The sequence below is a fragment of the Mus pahari genome, chromosome 10 (genome assembly GCF_900095145.1).
Source record: "Mus pahari chromosome 10, PAHARI_EIJ_v1.1, whole genome shotgun sequence".
Classification (NCBI taxonomy): Eukaryota; Metazoa; Chordata; class Mammalia; order Rodentia; family Muridae; genus Mus; species Mus pahari.
The window spans coordinates 90,151,746-90,171,642 of NC_034599.1; the positions used below are offsets into that span (position 1 = coordinate 90,151,746).

General features: G+C 45.1%; 1 protein-coding gene across 10 annotated transcripts in view; it reads right to left on the reverse strand.

Annotated features, from left to right (window-relative positions):
* Zbtb38 (zinc finger and BTB domain containing 38) overlaps positions 1-19,897 on the reverse strand; it is a 118,201-nt gene that overhangs the window by 32,864 nt on the left and 65,440 nt on the right. For 2 of the 10 annotated variants that reach the window (XM_029542967.1, XM_021207070.2), the window contains 3 exons: positions 17,058-17,122; positions 16,092-16,544; positions 2,767-2,866 (listed from right to left, as the gene is read on the reverse strand). Coding sequence is in view for 2 of the 10 variants with exons in the window: in XM_029542963.1 (XP_029398823.1) it covers positions 4,620-4,661 (42 nt within the window). In the remaining 8 variants the exon portion in view is untranslated. The other 8 variants (XM_029542969.1, XM_029542968.1, XM_029542966.1 and 5 more) reach the window with 8 other exon arrangements.

Consider the following 19,897-nt stretch of genomic DNA (forward strand, 5'->3'; position numbering starts at 1 on the left):
GGGCCCATCCCTCCTACCCACGGCCCAGGGAAAGCTTTGTTCCAGAGGCTTCTGGGAACGTTCCTCTGAGGCTTTCAGTTCTCCTGATAGGGTTCTTTTTGGCTCTGCAGGTCATTTCTTTTCTTAAAAGGCTCAATACTCAACCACACTCTTCCTATACTCTAATGGGAAACCTCTTCATCTTTTCCTGTATACCAATAGCTCCAGATCTGGCCTTCCCCTTCCTAAGGGGTTCAGATGAAAGGTGGCAGCTTGAGTACCTTATACTCAATGCCCCTAGGATGGATACAACTTGTCACCTCCTTCTCAGGGTCCCCATGGTACCACGGCTCTGGGAATGCTATCATACTCCTTCTCCAGTGAGACAGCTGACTGCCATTTCTTCTCATTTGCCCACTTGCTACCCCAAGCAGATGCCTGCTTGCTACTCTGGGCCTAACTATTTTCTTGGAGGATGGCGGTAGCCTTCTTCCTTATTTCCTCTCTTACCAACCTCTTCTAAGCTATGCACAAGGATAGGCTCCTCGGGTACAGTCATGACATTTCCTCGTTCAAAGAGCCTTTATGACACCATTGATTAACACATTCCAATTTCCTAGTTGGCATTCAAGACCATTATTGTTCAGCCACACATATTCTCCAGTTCTACTTTGCCCTGGATGCCTGTACAGACCAGTTCTAACTCAACTGGACTTAATGCTTTTCAAGGATGCACTCTGTGCTCTCTCAGTCTTCCTCTCTTCCTATTGCAAAAGCATCCTCCAATCAATTACCAGATTGTTTTTTACATCCTGGAGACACACAGACACACATGTGTATGAGTCTCTCTGTGTGTGTGTGTTTCTTGTTCGTCTTTTCAAGCTCTATCAACAGTCTGAGGGGGCAGTGTGAGTTGTTTTCCGGTTGAATTCTCTAGTCCCTCTAGTGGGGTCATACTTATGGCAGCTCCTTGATAAACATTTGCTGCCTAACATTTATAGGACTTCATATAGTTCACAAGCCCATCTGCAGATTCGTGGTCTCATTTGTTTTTGTACGAGACTTAGGTTGTAACAAGTGGCGGTCAGGTCCTGTAATCTGATTTCTAGGGCTTAATGCAGTTCCTGGGGCTGCCATTTGGTGTTCTAGCCCATAAATCACACAAAAGTGTTTGTGTGTCTCCAATTGCTTTATTTTAGAACCACCAAAGTCGTCTGGTCTACAAAGCCAAGAGACTGTTTTGAATCAAAAACTTCTCTTGTCAAACTGCTTCCTCTCCTCTCCTCTCCGCCTATGGGTAACGTACATAAATTTAAAATGGTCTCCATTGCAAGGGACAGAAACGGAAAAATGAAAATTTTACAGTTAGATTTCATTTTGAAAACGAAAATGTTGTAAATCAATCTCCAGCACCCTTATGTTGCTTACCAACAGCAAATCACTGAGAGCCGAACAAACAATTCTTCGCTAAAAGACGGGACATGACATCTCTCTGAATACCCAAGAATCTCAGAGAAGTTCAATAAAATAATAAATGAATCCAGAGGCCTTATGATTGTGTATCAATCGAAAGCACAAGTCTAACAGATGTTGAAAGTGGACAAGAATTAAAATTCGAATTGAAAAGCAAGAACTTTGAACCGTCAATGACTGTGGTCTGTCCCCGTGACCAGTGGCATTGCGCAGCTGCCAGAAGGAGCAGCAGTTAGGGAGAGCCATGACTGTGGGCTTGCCCACCAACTCTGCCTCTTTCCACTTCAGGTAGACTTCTGACTACAAGCTTCAGGAGGGCAGGCATTTAACTGCGAACTTTGTGGCTCCAGCAGAGACGGTGCAAGGCTGTGCCCAGCCCAGGAAGGGCTGGCTGCAAAGCCTCAACCCCATGCCCTGCTACTCCCACGGCCTGCTACGGTCTGCACATTTCAATCCCACGAATCTCTTCTGCCTCCACTCTCAGGAGTACCGTTGAGGAGTACTTTTTTTTTTTTTTTTTTTTTTTTAGATTTATTTATTTTACTTATAGGAGTACACTCTAGCTGTCTTCAGACACACCAGAAGAGGCCATCGGATCCCATTACAGATGGTTGTGAGCTACCATGTGGTTGCTGGGAATTGAACTCAGGACCTCTGGAAGAACAGTCAGTGCTCTTAACTGCCATCTCTCCGGCCCCCAGAGGAGTAAATTATTAACACACTGCCTGGCACATAAAGACACACAATCATTTGACAAATGGTAGCTGTTTCTGTCACTGCCTAGGACTTCGTAACCACCTATAAGTTAGGGCTTAGTGTGCTGGGCTGTCAGGACATCTGTGTGAGAACCGCAAATGTCTCCTCATGCTTGCATACTCTACCCCTAGCAGGGGGGCTCACTCTACAGCAAGTGGATGGAGAGGCTGGCAGCACATCTGCCCTGACCTCAACCTGCCTTGGGTAACAACAAAAACTCAGTTAAATGCTCAGGGCTTCCATCTTGTATTTGGGTCCTTATGGCTTGAGGAAGCCATAGATTTATCAAGACACACACACAAAAGTTATCATCACATCTACCAGTAGAGCTAACACGAGCTAAGCCTGTTGCCTTGAAGTTCTGTTTGCAAGCTCTCCCTCTGCACAGAGGCCTGGCACACCGTGAGTTCTTAATAACAGATTGCTTGAGAGTCGTGGAAATTTTGGAGTACACAAACCTGGCAGGTCGAACTCATGACTCAGTCACCTTGAGGAGTCTTTCCGAAACTGCCATTTCTTATTTCATGCTGACTAAGGAAAGGCTTAGACCTCAGTTACCTCAGAACACGCCAGCCTTAATGGAGTTAGCTTCTGTGCTTTGGCAGAAATCACTCGGAAATCCTTGGTTCTGAGCCCGCCATGTCTTCCATATCAAGATCTAAGAGAAGATGAAAGTGCAGCGATTCAGGACTAGTGTCTAGGATTCAGGACTGGTGTCTAGCATTCAGGACTGGTGCCTAGGATTCAGGACTAGTGTCTAGCATTCAGGACTAGTGTCTAGGATTCAGGACTAGTGTCTAGCATTCAGGACTGGTGTCTAGGATTCAGGACTAGTGTCTAGAATTCAGGACTAGTGTCTAGGATTCAGGACTAGTGTCTAGGATTCAGGACTAGTGTCTAGGATTCAGGACTGGTGTCTAGGATTCAGGACTAGTGTCTAGCACTCAGGACTGGTGTCTAGGATTCAGGACTGGTGTCTAGCATTCAGGACTAGTGTCTAGCATTCAGGACTGGTGTCTAGCATTCAGGACTGGTGTCCAGGATTCAGGATTAGTGTCTAGCATTCAGAACTAGTGTCTAGGATTCAGGATTTCAGCCGCAAAAGTCATTGCCGTTAGTATACGTGAGGTACCTTCGGGACATCGTGAACTGTACCAAGTGCTCTCAGTGGATGGGTAAACCTCGGTATCACCCCTCAGCTGTAGGGAACAGTTCCCCATTTTACAGCTGCAAACAGTGCTGTGAACCTGTTCCTGGAGGTCACACTGGGTGAGTGTCGGGATTCAAACCCAGGTTAACATCAGCACAAACCCAGATTGATTTGAGTGCAAAATCCCTACCACAGAACACTAAATCGGAGTCTTAAAGGCTTTTTTGACAGTGACCCATTTTATTACAAATGATGTTATATAAGCCAAAGGCTTCATTAAACTATGCTTATCTGTACTGTGTGCAATGGTTACTTTTTCTAGTCTTTTCGCACAATATATTCTAATCTTTAAAAAAAAAAAATCAGCAATGACCCATCAAAGGAATTCTACTAATGCGTGTTTGGTCTTGGAAAAACACTGGTAGGCCTACGATCCTAGCAGTCAGTCAACCGCTGCAAGTGGCAAGTTCGAAACCAGCCTGGGCTAACATATTAACCGTTCTAGGTTCCTTAGCCAGACCCTGTCACAAAACACAAACTCTGCTCTTTGATCTTAGCTACTGTAAGACGCTGTAAGTTTCTCTGAAACCACAACAAAACTATTCTTTCCAGCCGCGCGAACCAGAGCAAGTACTTGAGCTTCCCAATTAGGTGAATGGCCTTTAACCTTTCAAATATGCATACGCTACATAAACGGTTATCATTTAGAACAGATCATTACAAGGGTTTTCCAATCAGGCCCAACATCCAGAATGGGAACCAGGCACTTACCCACCGCAAAGCAGGAGTTATAAAGTGGAAGCGCAGACAGATTAAAAATCTCAGGTTATTTATCCGCTAACCTGCAAAGAAGTGTCTAAAGGCTGACTGTTGAATTGTCCCAACGGACAGACGGCTGCTGCAGGAGCAGGAGGCCGAGGCTGCAACCCCTGGAGGCAGGGCCCTCCCTGCCTTTGAACGTCCGGTTCAATTCCAGGGGCTTGGTGTCGCACTAGGATCTCCTCGCGATCGGGTAGGGTCAGGAAGCTGCCCGGGTTTGCGCTTCAGGGGAGGGGAGGCGCGACAGTCCCTAGCCCCAGGTGCGCGTCACTCCCCGCTGCCCCCCTGCAGCCGAGCCTGGTGGGGCGGGACGCGGGCACCTGCGGACGCCGTAGGCTCGGCTCCACTCTGCGTCCGCTGCAGCCCCGCGCGAGCGCTGCCCACCGGCTCCCGCCTCCCCACCTCCACGCCCCGGAGACGCGCGGGTCCCCGGCGCACTTACGGGGCTCCGCTCCGCCGCCCGCGCGCTTCCCGCGGGCTCCATGGCGCTTCCGGACCTGCGAGTCCAGCCGCAGCGCCGCCCAGAAAATGGACGCCGGCGGCTGGGCCGGGACGCCCCGATCCGCCCCTGGTGCAGTGCAGGCCGGACGGTCGCTCGACCTCGGGCGCCGGCGCGCAGGGCCTCCGGGGCGCTGCAGGCCCGCGAGGCTCCCGCACCTCGGCGGCGCCACTGCCGCAGAGCCAGGCTCGCACAGGGCTGCGCAGCCACCGAGCAGGCCCTGGGCATCCGGCGCGGGCCTGGCGCACAGGAGCCCTGGGCAGTTTTAACCCGCACCAAATTCTGAGAACAGGGTGTCACCTGTGCTTTCTCATGGCTGTCAGGGAACGCCTGGATTATTTCCCACCATGGTCTAAGAACTGTTTCATGCAATGAAAAAAATAAAAGCCACCGACTGCCCGCTGACATCCTTCCCACACAGATTCGCAGTGCGGCACCTACTGCGTTATGCACACCTAAGTGCAGGTGTTTGTTTTGAACCATCCAGCATTGAGGCTTCAGGGTTTTTTGTTGTTTTGTTTTGTTTTGTTGCTTGTTTGTTTGTCCTTTGGAAAAAGACTCGCTCCCTGGTGAAACCTTAAGGTTTTGAAAAAGGGTATTTTCCTGGAATACAGTACTTGCCATTTATGCACCCCAGCACCAAACATTAAGAGTATGATCATTTTGGTGAGTTGAGTAGATTTTTAATACTATATGCAAAGTAAAGCCCCTTAAACGATGCGGGAAGAATGGTGTCGTTTAAAAAATACAGAGTTGTGAAGGCTGACAGGTTGGGCAACGTGCATACACATGTAACGAGCAGTTCCCGACCTTCTCAATGCCAAACACCCTTTTATTCTCTTGCTCCATAGGCCGGTGTTCACAGATTAACTCCACTAAACTGCATTTATTAAGGAGTGATTCATCTTCCCCTTTAAAAAAAAAAAAAAAAAAAGAGCTTGAATGTTTTTGTCTACATAACTGCCAATGAGAACTTCCACAAGACCTGAGCTAACTTGTTGGCAATGGTAGATACCAGCCTTAAAGAACAAAACTGGAGAAACTCATGGTCTAATTGCGTGTTTGTGTTTCCATTGAGGCTTTTAGAAACTCTGAAGATTATTTTAAAACTCGGGAAAACTGGTGCACAAAGAATGGGAAGTCTGTAAGCTGTATCGCTGTTGCTGATTCTCTGGGACCAGTGGGAGGTAGCAGGCAAGGTTAGTTGGCCTTTTGGATTCAGCAGGCCTGTGTTGACAGCCTAGGTTTGTTGCTATATACGGCCACATCTCTGACCTTCAGCTTTGGTACCTAACATGCAATATGTTTTAGTATTAATGTCTACCTCCTAGGTGGTTTTTAAATTGAATTAAATAATACATGTGGAACATTTACAGTAGCACCTAGCTTTGTAAGTGCTCTCTAACTTCAGGCAGGTATGAATATTGAAGGCTAACTATTCTGAGTTAGGGCTTCTGTTGTTTCTAGTGGTTTTCCATGGGTGATCTGCTAGGGTCACTTGGGACCTATGACCTAAGTCTGACTCCAGGGTTTTCCGGGAGATGTCTTGATCAGAGCCTGTCACCGGTGTGTGACTAGTGAAATTTGGCTCTGGCTTTAAGAGTCAGCGTGTGGATGGCTCCTTACCTCTAGCGGGCCATCATGAACATCATGAACATGCATTTTTTTTTTCTCATGGGAGCCAAATATTTCTCCAGAAGCAAGCATATTTCCTCACATTGTTTTAAGAACCAAACCATCACAGCAATGGCTTGAAACTTATGTAATAAGCCAGTCCTTCAAAAATTTCCATCCTTCCTCATAACCAGACTCTCTCAATCATCCTTCTGAGTATGGGGGAACTATCTGGAAATTTCCAGAAACATCCCATCTTATCATAAGTACGCTCTTTTCTGTAAAGCTTTCCTTTACAATTTTCTTTTCTGAAATAACTACGAGTAGGGTTTTCTTTGTAATAATTTCCATTTTAATGCATTTTAAAAGGAAAAAGGAGAATCTCAGCCTTTGTCTCCTTACCCTCTGTCTGGTCATCCTTAGCCGCAGCTCCTAGCTAGGCCTTGCCCAGGAAGCTGTCTTTGTTTTCTGTCTCAGTTGGTTTAATTCCCACGAAGTTTCTGTTACACTGCATGGCTGTCTGATTAAGGTTATGGGCAGTTTAGCACTGTTCCCTTTTCTTTATAGGTCTCCAATGTAGCAGCTAAACAAGACGAAAACGTTGCCCTTTTAAGCCCACACAAGATGTCCTCCACAGGCAGCAAGGATCAAAGAGAAAGGGGAACCCTGTGGAGTGTGTGAAACTCAGTGTCATATGAGATGGACAGTGTGACACTTTCTTGGAGTTGAGCTTGTTTAATAACCTAATTGGACAAATTCATATGTTGCCTATGAGATGTGATGGCATTTGGCACTTGGTTTTGGCCCTGCAGCTATACATGGTTTCAATAATCTACAGTTTAAGGCCCCACCCTTTTTTTTTTTTTTTTAATAAAAAGGAACATTTTAAGCTTCCAGAAGAACTAAGAGGATGGTGATGGGCCTTTCCCTGTTTCTCTCCCTCCCTCCTGTCTCCCTCCCTCCTGAAGCTCCGAAGGCTGCAGACATTATTCTTTTAGCCCTATGTAAGTAGTTCAGCATTTCTCTTTTAAGACAAAATTAAGGTTCTAACTATTTCACAGTATGCATATCTTAGCTTTCTAAGAAAAAGTAATGAAATTAGAAGACAACATTAAATAGAAAATATTTTTCTGAAACTGGGGCCAATGGAATGGCTCTGTGGGTAAAGATATATACTGCCAAGCCTGATGATCGGAGATCGATCCCCAGACCCTTTCAAATTATCCTCTAATCTCCACATGTGCCACGCATATGCCCATCACACACACACACACACACACACACACCACACATTGTTTATTAGAAATTAAATAGAATATATTGACTCAATCTGGCTAGTTGGTCCCCAGGACAGATTATAATTTACAAAATAGAATCATCATCTATGCCTGTAGTCCCATTACTCTGGAAACTAAGGCAGGAGAACCATGATTTTAAATCCAGCCTGGGATACAAAGGGAGACTCTGTTTCAAAAAGAGGGAGGAAGGGAAGGAAGAAAGGAAGGAAGGAATAGATTTTCAAATATGAATCTAACCTGTGACCTACTTTTATATGGCCTAAGAATAGCTTTGTATTTTTTAAGCTTAAAAATATTTTAAAATTTATGTGTATTCATAATATGCGTCTGTGTTGGGTTTGTGCACACAGCACGGGTGCCTGAGGAGGCCAGAGGCAGGGCATCCTCTGCAGCTAGAGCTGTAGACAGCTGTGAGCAAGGTGGGTTCTGAGAATCCAGCTTGGGTCCTCTGCAAAATCATTGCCTTCTTCTCATCAACCAAGCCCTCTCTCTAGCCCAAGTTCTACATTCTTAAGTGATTGGGTGGAGTGTCAAAAACAATATTTTCTGATGAGAAATCATATGAAATTCAAATGCCATTGCCCATAATGGTGTAGAGACACAATCACAACCATACCCATTATAGTTATTATAGTTAATATTGCATTTTATATTTTTTTCATCGATACAAAATTTGTGGAAATCTACTTTTTTCTTTGTTACATAAACACTCGTGTAACATTCTCAGCATTTCTTCAACTCACTGGTTTTGTTGTTTTATTTTTTTTTGAGACAGGGTCACTATAACTCTACTAGCCTGGAACTCACTATGTAGACTGGACAGGCTTTGAACTTGCAGAGCTCTGTCTTCATCTGCCTCTGGAGTGCTGAGATTAAAGGTGTATAGCACCATGCTCAGCTTAAATAAAATTTCTGGGACACTTCTGACACAGAGTTCCTCATGGATCCCAAGAGGTGAACCAAACCGGAGTCGCTCTCACTAAAGTCCTGAACACTAAACTGGAATTAGGTTGGTGTTTGACCTTCTGAGAAAACAGTAGATAATCCTGATGGAGGCCAGCTCTGGCAGCCAGATAAGGAAGTCCCTCCGCTTTAAGGGAAGAAGCCTGGTGTGAACCTCTATGCTCCCACTCAAGCGACCTTATACAAGTAGGCTCTTCTTCCAGGCCTAAAGCGGCCCATGGTTTCTATAGGCCAGGTGCTGCCTGATTCACAGATCTTTAGTCAACACCAGCAAAGTCAACGCCATCTTTAAACTTAATTTGTTTAAGTTTTATTTCTTTTGTTTGGCATTGCTGGGGCCTGAACCCAAGGCCTTATGTATGCTAGGCAAACACCCTATCCCATAGTCCCAGTAAAATTTTTTATTTTTCATTGAAAGGAAAAAAAAACCTTCAGCCTCTTTGTGTCTGACCTTTTATAGACAAAAGGAGGCTAAGCTTCCCTGTACCTGAAAGCAATTGGTTTGGTTGGTGGGAGGGTCCTAAACCAGGATTAAGCATAAGTCTATAGTTGACCCCCCAAGACAACCTCCAGAAGGAACTTCTCAGGCCAGTTCCTTCAGTGAGAGAAAAAGAGCCATGCCTGGGGCAACCTTGAGTCTGGTTTGAATTTCTGGAAGAGGCTAGCAAGAAGCACAAAGAAGACAACAGACTAAAGTGTTACCATGCCCCCCCCCCCCAGCCTTTCTGCAGACTGAGCAATTCAGACAGTCAGAATATCCTCTGGGGATGGTCAAGGAGCTCAGACCACACAGGAGGAGGGAGGGAGGCAGGGAGAGAAGGGGGAAGAATGGAGGGAGGCCAGAGAGGAAGGAAAGGAAGGAGAGAAGAAGAGAAGGAAGGAGGAAGCAGGCTTTGAGGGAGCCAAATGCAGAGAAACACAAATTTGGGAAAGAGAATGTCTTGCGCCTGCAGCTTACAGTGGGCATTTTGGGGGGTACTATGAGCCATGATCACACCATTTCATAAAGCCCCTATTTCGGTTAAAAAAAATTGACAATTCTCAGAACTAAAATAACTCGTATTTCTAGATCCTTACCTTCCCTAACCTACTAACCTTTAGCAAAGGCTGACCATCATGGAACAGTTCGTTTATTGCTCACAGACATTCTTTAACCCACTGTTCAGCTTATTTCTCTGGCTACTCTAAGTACTGGCCGAACCCCCAGGCCAAAAAAGGGACATCTCCCATCCCCGTCCCCTGTTCTGTCCTAGGACTATATCCTTCCATCAAGTCTATGCTATGCCTGTGTCACTGGTCCCTTTCTTTGTCTATCTTTCCTTCTCTCAAACCTTGTAGTAGGTGCCAGTCTCTGCCCTGTAGCAATCCAACAGCACTTGGGCACAGCACAAATTAAATGCCCTCTGATCTTGTTTAAAAACACGGGTGGAGATCTAATAGGACGGGGGGGGGGAAGAGGGGGTCTTCTCTGGCAGTCTTAGCATGAAGAATAGAACCTTTGTAATTTGTTTGTTTGTTTTGAGACAGGGTCTCTATAACCCTGCTGGCCTGGAACTCACTATGTAGACTAGATTGGCCTTGAACTTTTAGACCTCTGTCTCTGTCTACCTCTGGAGTGCTGAGATTAAACGTGTATAGTACCATGGCCAGTTTAAATAAAATTTCTAGAATTTATAGGACTCTCCTGATCCAGAGCTCCTCATGGATCAAAATAGGAAGATGTTGTAAGGCTCCTTGATTTATCACCTTTCTGAAGATCCATCAGTGGTTGCTGCCCAATAGGAACAATCAAGTAACACAAGGCATCCAAAGACCAAGAGAGTGGCTTAGGGCTCTGTCTCTATGAAGCTAGCCTACACCTGAGGGCTCTCTAAGACTCTCCTACAGCAAGCCCTCTCTACTTTTCCCTTGTACCCTGTACCCCAAGGCTCAAAGGCAAGCAGCCTCTCCCTTTTGCTGTCTGCCCCCTTTGTTCCCATTTTCTGATTCTCTGCTCCCTAATCTGCCTTCCAGTTGAGCCCTCAGTCAGCCACCGCCCCATTTCACTTCCCAGATGACACTCCTGTGCTCTGCATGTGGGTTTCCCAACACCCTGCATACTCTGAAGAATCTATGGCATAGTTCCTCCCTGTCCCTACAAAAAAAAAAAACAAACAAAAAACAAAAACAAACAAACAAAAAAAAACAACCAACCAAACAAACAAAAACCCAACAACAACAACAACAACAACAACAAAACCCAAAAACCCTCCTTTCCCTTTTCTGGGTTGTAGAACTAAAGAAAAAAGGGGGTGGGGGTGAGGATTAGGAGGGCACGGCCCTTCTCGGATTTAACCACGTTCTCCGCTGGTGGCTTTTGTTCTCTCATCTCACTGACTTGTAAGGCCCTCCGGCAGGCCAGAGCCAGCTCAGTGGTGGGGAGAAGGGCAGCTCCGTGAGGCCTTAATTAGAGCAGGGCCTCAGACCTGGTAAGGGATTTTAATATGCAGAAGGAAAAGAAATTTCAAACTAGTCATCTGGTAGCAAGGAGCAGGGGTACAGGAAGGTGTCGTTGTGTTGTGTGGGGCACACAACGGAAGCCCCCCACGCCGTACATTCGCGAGCACCCAAAGTATTTAAACTGGCATTTTTAAAAAACAAAGCCGTTCTAGAAAACAAACTCCCTCTGCAGGCTTAGCACAGTGAGAGTGCACACAAATACCAGTCTCCAACCCTTAGCAGAACAGCAACAGCAGCAGCAGCAGCAGCAAAGATGTCATTAAATGAAAAGATGCAGAAGCAGCTGCCAGACCCAAGAAGGGTTTCATGGTCACTGAGATGTTTTAGGCCAGGGTGGTGACAATGCTAGGATCACCTAACAAAGGTGAGTGATCTAGCGACTGGGTTCAACTTACCTGCTGCCCCCCCCCCCTGCAAAGCTTTTTACAGACCTGTCAGACACTAGGCCTCCCCCCAGCCCCCTCCCCCACTGTCAGCTAGGCATGGCAGCAGCGAGCATTTGCCTGCATCACAAATTCAAATTTCTGCATTCAGGGGCTTTTCAACCTAACATCTGCTCGTGAATTTAAAAGTGGCAGCCCTTATTGAGGTCACTTGGCAATGTAGGCAGACCAGCTTGGGAAAGGGTAGACAGGCATACGGTCGCTTATTAGGAGCCAACTCTTCTTAGTAAGGTGATGAGAGAAAAGACACAAAGTCCAAGCGAAGACCTGTTCTTGACATTGGCTGACCTTGACATTGGCTGACCTTGACATTAGCTGAGCCGCCTGGAAACAGAAGAGTGGACTTCAGGGAACAGTAACAAAGAATTCCTTCTGAACCAAGAACGCTACATAATTGTGCCTGTCCATATCATTATCTAGCCTTCTGTGGGAACCGGACAGAGTCCCATGGGGGCCCTGTCATATTCCATTCTGCCTGGCTGAAAACAGTGTTAGTTCTCGAGAGACTACTCAACAAATATACCAAGATACGAACCAAACTGGCGAAATGTGTCTTCCTTCCACCCAGGACAGGCAGTTCTCTGCAACAACCAACTAGAACAAACTTGTCCTGCAGTAGGGCCGCTTCCCAGAACCAGTGATGTGTGAGAGGCCAGGCAGACCACCTCTGTGGTACTAAGTGACCTGCTGAGTTAAGGCTCAGTCTTAGAAAGTGCTTCTAGAACGTTCAGAAGGCTTTTAAGAACCACACGGTGTTTAACTTGTATCTCAGTTCATCTCTGCTCTCTGCTCCTCACGCCGCCCTGACCTGAAACGTGCTGGCACATAAGACCTTTCTTAGCCTATTAGGGTAATAGAGAAAACAGTTATATCAGTAAAGCCACAACAGAGACCAAGCTCTGTGCTTTAGGCATTCCAGACCAAGACCATTGATTGGCCAGTTGACCTTCCCACCATTTTGCCTCTTGGGGGGGAAGAAAAATGAAATGGAAGTCTCAAGTGTTTTGCTATGAGTTTAAATCCCAGGGTCCTTATGAAAAGCAAAACAAGATACTTTCCAGAACATTCCTTGCTTGCTCCAAGAGGCCATTACTGAGTTGATGTTGGGTCTCTGCCAGGATTGCATCACTCCTGGAGATGCGATGCCAAGAGTGTCACTCACCTTCCCAGATAGATTCGGGGTGCTTCTGGGGTCAGAGGCACCCATATCTGGTGCCTGACAGGTTGAAACCAGCCACAGGGCCCTGGGCCGCCTTCTCACAGCAGAAGCCTGACTAAGGCAGGGGCAGCCATGAAGTTGTGCAGCCTGGCTCCAGGAAGCAGCAGGGTCCACAAAGAAAGACCGGGGCGGGTGGGGAGGGGGGCTGGCTACAGTCTGTGTTTACACACTCACTGCTACACTGCCTCACCAGGTCCTTGCCTGGCTTGGTCTTTCTTTACCCTGCCAGTCTCTGCACCGAGGCAACAGTCCCAGGAAGGCTCTCCCAAACCAGCCATTCCAAAGGGGGTCCTCCCTACAGCACATTGCCCTTGCTTTTTAACTGTTAGTTTTGTTTCTTTCCGTGTTTTTGAGACAGTGTCACTTGCCCAGGCTTGCCTCAAACTCGAAATCTGTCCCCAGTGCTGGAACTGAAAGGCATGTACCAGTGCACCCAGCTACTCTTCCTTCTTGTTCATGTGTTTGTTAGTTAATTGCGTACACGTTTGGTTTTGCCCCTCCCCTACTGCCTACCCTGCCATAGTAAAGACGGGAATATGAGATACAAGCTCTGTTCTGTCTTGATTATTGTGGAATAAGCCCGAAGCCCAGTAGACGGCGGGCACTCAGTAAATGCACCAAGTGTTTATTTAACCTGGGGAAGTTAGCTGTTAGAACAGGTCATGTGGGACCAGAAACTCAAGGGCTTACTCAGCATGATTTAGTAATAAAGAGAAAGGTGCTAGGTTAATTTTTAGATTTTTTTTCCTCCTCACATATAAAAAGGCTGTACGTCTAAGTGGCCACTAGACTAGCTACAGGGGACCCTCAGAAAAGGCCGAGTTAGATTCCCATTGGTGTAATAGCTGGGGATGAAGCCTTGTGTTCTTACTGAACTAAAGCTTGGAAAAACATTTTTTTCTATTCCCAAAGAAAAAACAAGAGTTGAAAATTTTATACTATAAATCATTCAGGCAGAGAAGCCACACTTTGCCCATTCCCTTTGGTATCAGAACAAAGCAGCCGTTTGCACATTTTTCTCTCTCACGCCTGCTCTGGCCTGCCCAACTCAAGCACCTCAGCCAAATGTGTAAATGAGTCGGTTAACCGGGAGGAGTAAGTACCATCGCCCTCAGGTCAGCTAATCTAGGAAATCCAGTAATAACTGTAATGGGTAAGTTTAGAAAAGCTTTATGGCCTGGCAAACATCGCACCAAGCGACACACAGCAACGCAATAAATAATTCTTCCATGTACTCGTCTGTTTATTAGGATGATAATGGTGCAGTGTGTTCCCAACAGTTTTGTTTGGTTTTTCTGGCTCTGTGAAGTATATTTGAAATTCTGTAAGGCATGACTACAAGCAACACAAATGGATAATGTCGTTTAAAAAAAAAATCATTAGCTATGAAAATCTACAAGATGACGAAAGCATGCTTAAGTTGAACAAAAGGAGAGAGAGTCTAGAGTGTGGGATCTATCAGGCATCCATTCACGCTAGAACAGCAACTGCAGCTCATCCAGCGAATCATGCAGTTAAGATTCAGATTCATTTAAAATGGTTCATTTGTGCTGGTCTATCAAGATGGAAGACATTCTGATAGAATCTTCCTGAACAGCAAGTGTTTTAACTACAAATGCCGAGCTCACTATTTGTCCAGGAACAAGTGACAATCGGTCCCATCCTTCTGCAATTGTTAATGACGCTGGCCTTAAAATAAATGTCCATACTAAATCAGGTTTCTGACATTTCCCTGTGGTCTGCAATTTGATAGGTACTATGTTCAAAAGGCACTTAGTCATTTTAAGACCGGGGCAAGAAGCAAAATGGCTCCCAAGCAGGCTTGGGGGAGGAGGGGATGGAGAGGTGTTGCAGAAAGAAAGCTATTCTCCCGCAAGCCCAGGGAACAGAATCACTAGGTGAATCATGTTCTAATATAACTGAGCCACAGAATGATTCCAAAGACAATCATTTAGTTGGCCTCAAAACACAATAACAATAAACAGCAAGCACTCTTTAACCCATACGAGATCTGACCAGGCAGCCCATGCTGTAGGGAATGGAAGAGACTGTGCTGGAAACAAACATTTACATATTCAAGTCTCAAATTTCTTCACTTGGGAGCAGCTCCCAGAGGTTTCAGATGTGGCAACAGCTACAGAGCCGCTCCCATGAGGGCTCAGGGTGCACTTGTCACGGGGAGGGGAGGCCTGGGTTTGGGTCCAGCTCTACCCTGAACTGGGAGGTTACCATGGAGGGCTGAGGAAGTTAGAAGCAGGAGGATTTCTGAAGCAGCTTTTGTTGCAGAGGCACAGGTGAGCGCCTGAGAGTGAGAGTCCACCTCTTTCCACAGTCCTTGACCTGCATTCTAGAGCGCATGGTAGGGAAACCTTAATTTAGAACGAACTGAGCACAAAGGGAAGAGAAGGGCTGTCCTGAGCAAGCCTTGGTACAATTGCAGATGGAACTGATGTGAAGGCTTGAAGACCACATTTAAGAAACCGTCTAAAGCCAGTTCGAGTTCTGTAGGAGAGGACACACAACTATAGGGTTCTTACTTGGCATGTGTCTCCTTTTCTAAGACAGCCTTGTGCATATCTATTACTGCATTTTAAAATATGAGTCGGTTGCCAAGGAAACTGGTTCTGGCCCAGTGTTAATTTGAAACTAAAATATTTTTGAGGGGTTAGGCTCAAAGGAAAGGGCACATGAAATGGTTTCGAAAGACGCCGGGATTGGGCACTTGGAGAGCCACAACTGTATTTCTGCAGTGAGCCATTCTAAGGGCTCAGCCTCATTTAATGGAGCTCAATTTCAGCTAGGAGGGCCATGGAAAGGGCCATGGAAACGTAGCCTTTTCCCCTTTAAAAAACGATATAACTCCCCGCCCCCCTGCTCCATGCACAAACAAATGGTGGATTTATCATTGTATTTGACAAAATATGATTTTGAAAGATTTAATTTTCATCTTCCGTATAAAATACAGTTAATGTCCGCGTCTTAGAGATGAACATTTTTGATAGTTCCTTTTGAGCCTATTTACGCTTTTTGAAATTGTCTCCAGAAACCCACTTGATTTTTAGTTTCAAACTAAAATTGAGCCAAGTCACCAGACTTTCCCAATTTTTCTTTTGTCTAATGGCGCCACACCGATCCCACATTTGAATTTTTTTTTTTGAAAAAGAAATCACCCCACTTTAACAGCAGAATCATTTCATAAGTTTATGCTTATATCTATGCAGTATTTGATGGGAGAGGCTATTCGGTTTAATGCCATCCCCAAATATTACAGGGATCTTAGTTTTTCATTTTAAAAGTCACATTTTAATGCATCTGATGCTTTCCTGCATGGCTCAAGGAAAAAAAAAAAAGTCTCTAAAGCATGCAAATTCCAACGTACCTGTGCGCATCACTCAGGGCAGTGTTAGCATAACAAGACGCTCGGCCATTTTTATGTAAGGTGATGGAGACCAACTGATTTCTCCGTCTTCTTGCTCACAAGTTTTAGATGCGATTGTCACACACACCAAAAATCATACGCCGAACAGCTTGAGAGCCTGTGATCACGAGGACTGAATTTATCAACAGCAAAACAGGACTGAAAAAAGAAGTTTCTCATCCAAGGATTCTCTGAGGCTGCCACCAAGGAGGTGCTGTGTTGAATTTTTTTTTTTTCTCCTTTGCTCCTCTGAGAGTTCAAAGCTCAGAGCTGACCACTGCAAAGGCCACTGTCACATTTGCTGAAAATCAAACCACTGATACAGGCTCTGCAAACACAAACGTGAGAGCCGGGAGTTGCTTGCACCGGATGCAGTGGCTGGGAGTTAAAAATAGAGTCCACCTTTCCTCCTACCTGCGTAATAAACATGTAAGTTTCGGGTGTTTAATTTGATATTCACATTAATTAACAATACAACATACATTATTTAAAAGACAGCAAATGCAAGGAGAAAGGGGGGACACCATCTGGTTACAGGGTTCTGTTGCTCTCGCTTGGGTTTTAGGGTTTTGTGGGATTTATTTGGCTTTGTTAAAAAAAAAAAAAAAAAAAGACATAATCTTATTTTGAATGGGATGCAAAGCAAGCCCCCAGAAGCAAATGAATCCTGAAAGAAAGATCATGTCAAAATAACGAAGGATGTAATGAGGCAAAATAAGTCTTCCCTACCAGATGATGTGGCATAAAGAGCATTTACATACTCACATCTGAAACACTAGGCAACGTGTAATGAATTCTACACACAGCATGCACACACGGCACAGCACAGCTAATCCTGCCTGCCATCTTAGGCTCACACAAGCAAGACGCGAACTGCATGCAGCACACAAGCGTGAGGGAAGGAGGCGGCGGCAAGGGATAGCTCACCTTAAATGCGGATCTGATTAATGTTGTAAGTGACATTGCATTTCAGCTTCAGAGTCTTGGTTCAACTGGGTAGGAGGGAACAAAGAAAAATGCCATCAAGTGGTGATGCAAGATGAGCCCAATCACTAACCACTGCTTAGCAAACTCCAAATTCTGCAACCAGGCAGTCGAAGGCATTCCATGCACTTAGGCAGCAGCGCGGCTGCACAGTGAATGAATCGTCTGCTTCTGCAAATCAAACAGTCCTTGTGCTAAGGAAGGAAATCAGCTGGAATGAATACTGTCATATCCTCTTCTTGGAGGAAGCTTGCAATACAGTAGGTATCTGCTCGGGGATGCATTTTATAGACTGTTAATTTCACAGAATTGCTAGCAGCAGCAAGAAATATAAAAAAAATAATAATAATAATTAAAAAAACCCAACAAACCTATTAAGCTACTGCCAAGTGAAGACGCATTCTGATAAAGAAAATGGCATTTGTAGATTGTTTTTTTCAAAACCCTAAGGTGCCGGCAGGCTTGTGGAAGAATGCATGATCAGTTGTCTGTATCCGTTCTATAACCTTTAACCACAGGCAGTGTAAATGTATCCAGCTAAATATATCTGCAGTACAGAGCGGCAGATACCGCGGCAGACAGGACTGTATGAAGATGCACGTGAAACCAAATAAAATCAGTACAGAAAAAGAAACTGATGCCGGGTCCCGTCAGATGTACAGCTGGCCTTCATAAAGAATTAAGAGCTATCTTTAGAATATTAACCTAAATAATAGTAAGATCTACATCAGCATACCATACATGTTCCAAACATAGGAGTGATTTGTCTTCCCCCTCCCCCTCCAAAGCGAACAAGCCTATAGGAATAGCGAAAGGCTGGGGACAGTATATACTGGCGAGAAGGGATGTGTGCCGAGAGGCAATGTCCCTTTGTCTGACTTGGAGGCTTATTTTAGCTTCACACTTGCACCATGGCGTTGACATTAGGAGGTCAGGGCTGATACAGGGCTGCTATCCATTTTATGAGTGCAATGTTTCCTGGAAATTAAATCTCGTCTACTCAGACACCAAATTTCATGTCTTCATCCTGCCACACCCCCACTGCTCAGGACTGATGGGACCCAGTGTAGCTGTATGCAATAAACAGAGATTACTTTCTACTAACTCCAATTCAGAATTAGGAGGAATTATTTTTTAAAAAAGTCTTCAAGATTTCTTATGTACAGACCTTTCCTGCCTCAGACATATACACATGCATGTGTGCACATGTGTGTGTGTGCACATGCATGTGTGCATGCATGCATGCACGCACACATACACACACACACACACACACATGCACGTGCACGGAGCTCACATTGCAACAAAATGTTTAATATGTGGGACAAAAACTGTTAAATGGCACTTATTCAGAATTTAAAAGAAATACCTCATAAGCAAATACTATTTTGCTAAAAAATCAAAATGAAATAAGAGTAGCCTGGTAAATTTTTTTTTAAAGATCCTATCAGCAGATTAAATAAAAAACAGAAAAAAAACCCCAAAAACATGCTGTATAACAAGTAGACTTTTAAGAAAACAAAAGCGATTCTTTTCTACAAAGAGACCATACCCACCCCCAGAGCCATTATTGCAAGCCAGCCAGCCAGCCTATGAAACGCTCCGAGCCTCATTTTAAATATGTAATATCTTTACATTTTTCATCTCATCTCTCACACAGACTTTAATTGCCTATTGCATCATCAAACATGCTAATAATGTTAATTAATTTTAACAATGCAACCATGAATTAATATCTTCTGGGTTTGTCAGTTTTTTAGCGACGCTGTCTCTAGTGACGACTGCCTGGGAATATAATGAGGTTCGCAAAGCATTCATGTGTCTTAAAAATTGCTTAAAGGAGAAAACACATTGGAAAAATCTCAGCCTGGGTCTGGGCTCCGCAACTGGATTGTTTCCGGTTTGAGTTCCATCTTCTTCCTCAGAGCAGAAGTGGTTTCTAGCTGTGTGGAAAGCATCCCTGCCCGTCTCTAGCTGTAGGCTTTATTCTGTCTGTGGGGTAGGCTGTGGGGAAGGAGGGTCCTGCCTGATCCACAGCAAGCCCTCTGCTTGTTGAAGCTCACCTCTCTCAGGAGTATTCCAGAAATGCATGTGGCTTTAAGGGAAACAGTAGCTCCTGGTCTAACACCAATGGTGGAGCCGCCTTCCTGAACCCCATTTCATTGCTCTCTGAGCTCTTACATTGATGGTGACAGAATATTAGAATGGAGTGTCCTTAGGCTAATTCCTTCTTTCCTGAGGAATAAACAGTCTAGAAATAAACAGTTATGTAGAGTTATAGGCACCAAGTTAACTACCACATGGGGTCATCTATAAAGCAGGATCCTACAGCTGGTCCTTGCTACTTTGTGGTTCTTTTTCCCAGCCTTTATCCCTGCCTCTCCCCCAGTTTCACCCCTAACACTAGATAGGAGAGAAAAAGGATAGAGGGGAAAGAGATCCTTGTATCTAATTTCTTTTCTTTTGTTTCTTCTTTAACTACTCTAGTAACAAATTGAAAACAACCTCCCTAAATTAATAACAACCATCCACCATGCCTCTTGGGGGCCCCAGCACCCTCTGAAAAGTTCCCAGAATTCCAAACATCACGCACTTGCAGATACTCTCTACAGGTGGCAAAATCATGCATCTGCTAGAGCACGAGGCAAATCTTAGTCAGCTGCTGTGGACAGTCCGAGGCAGCCCCACATCTCTACACCTGGGATTAAAAAAAGACTACATCCTTCTAATCTCTCTCTCTCTCTCTCTCTCTCTCTCTCTCTCTCTCTCTCTCTCTCTCTCTC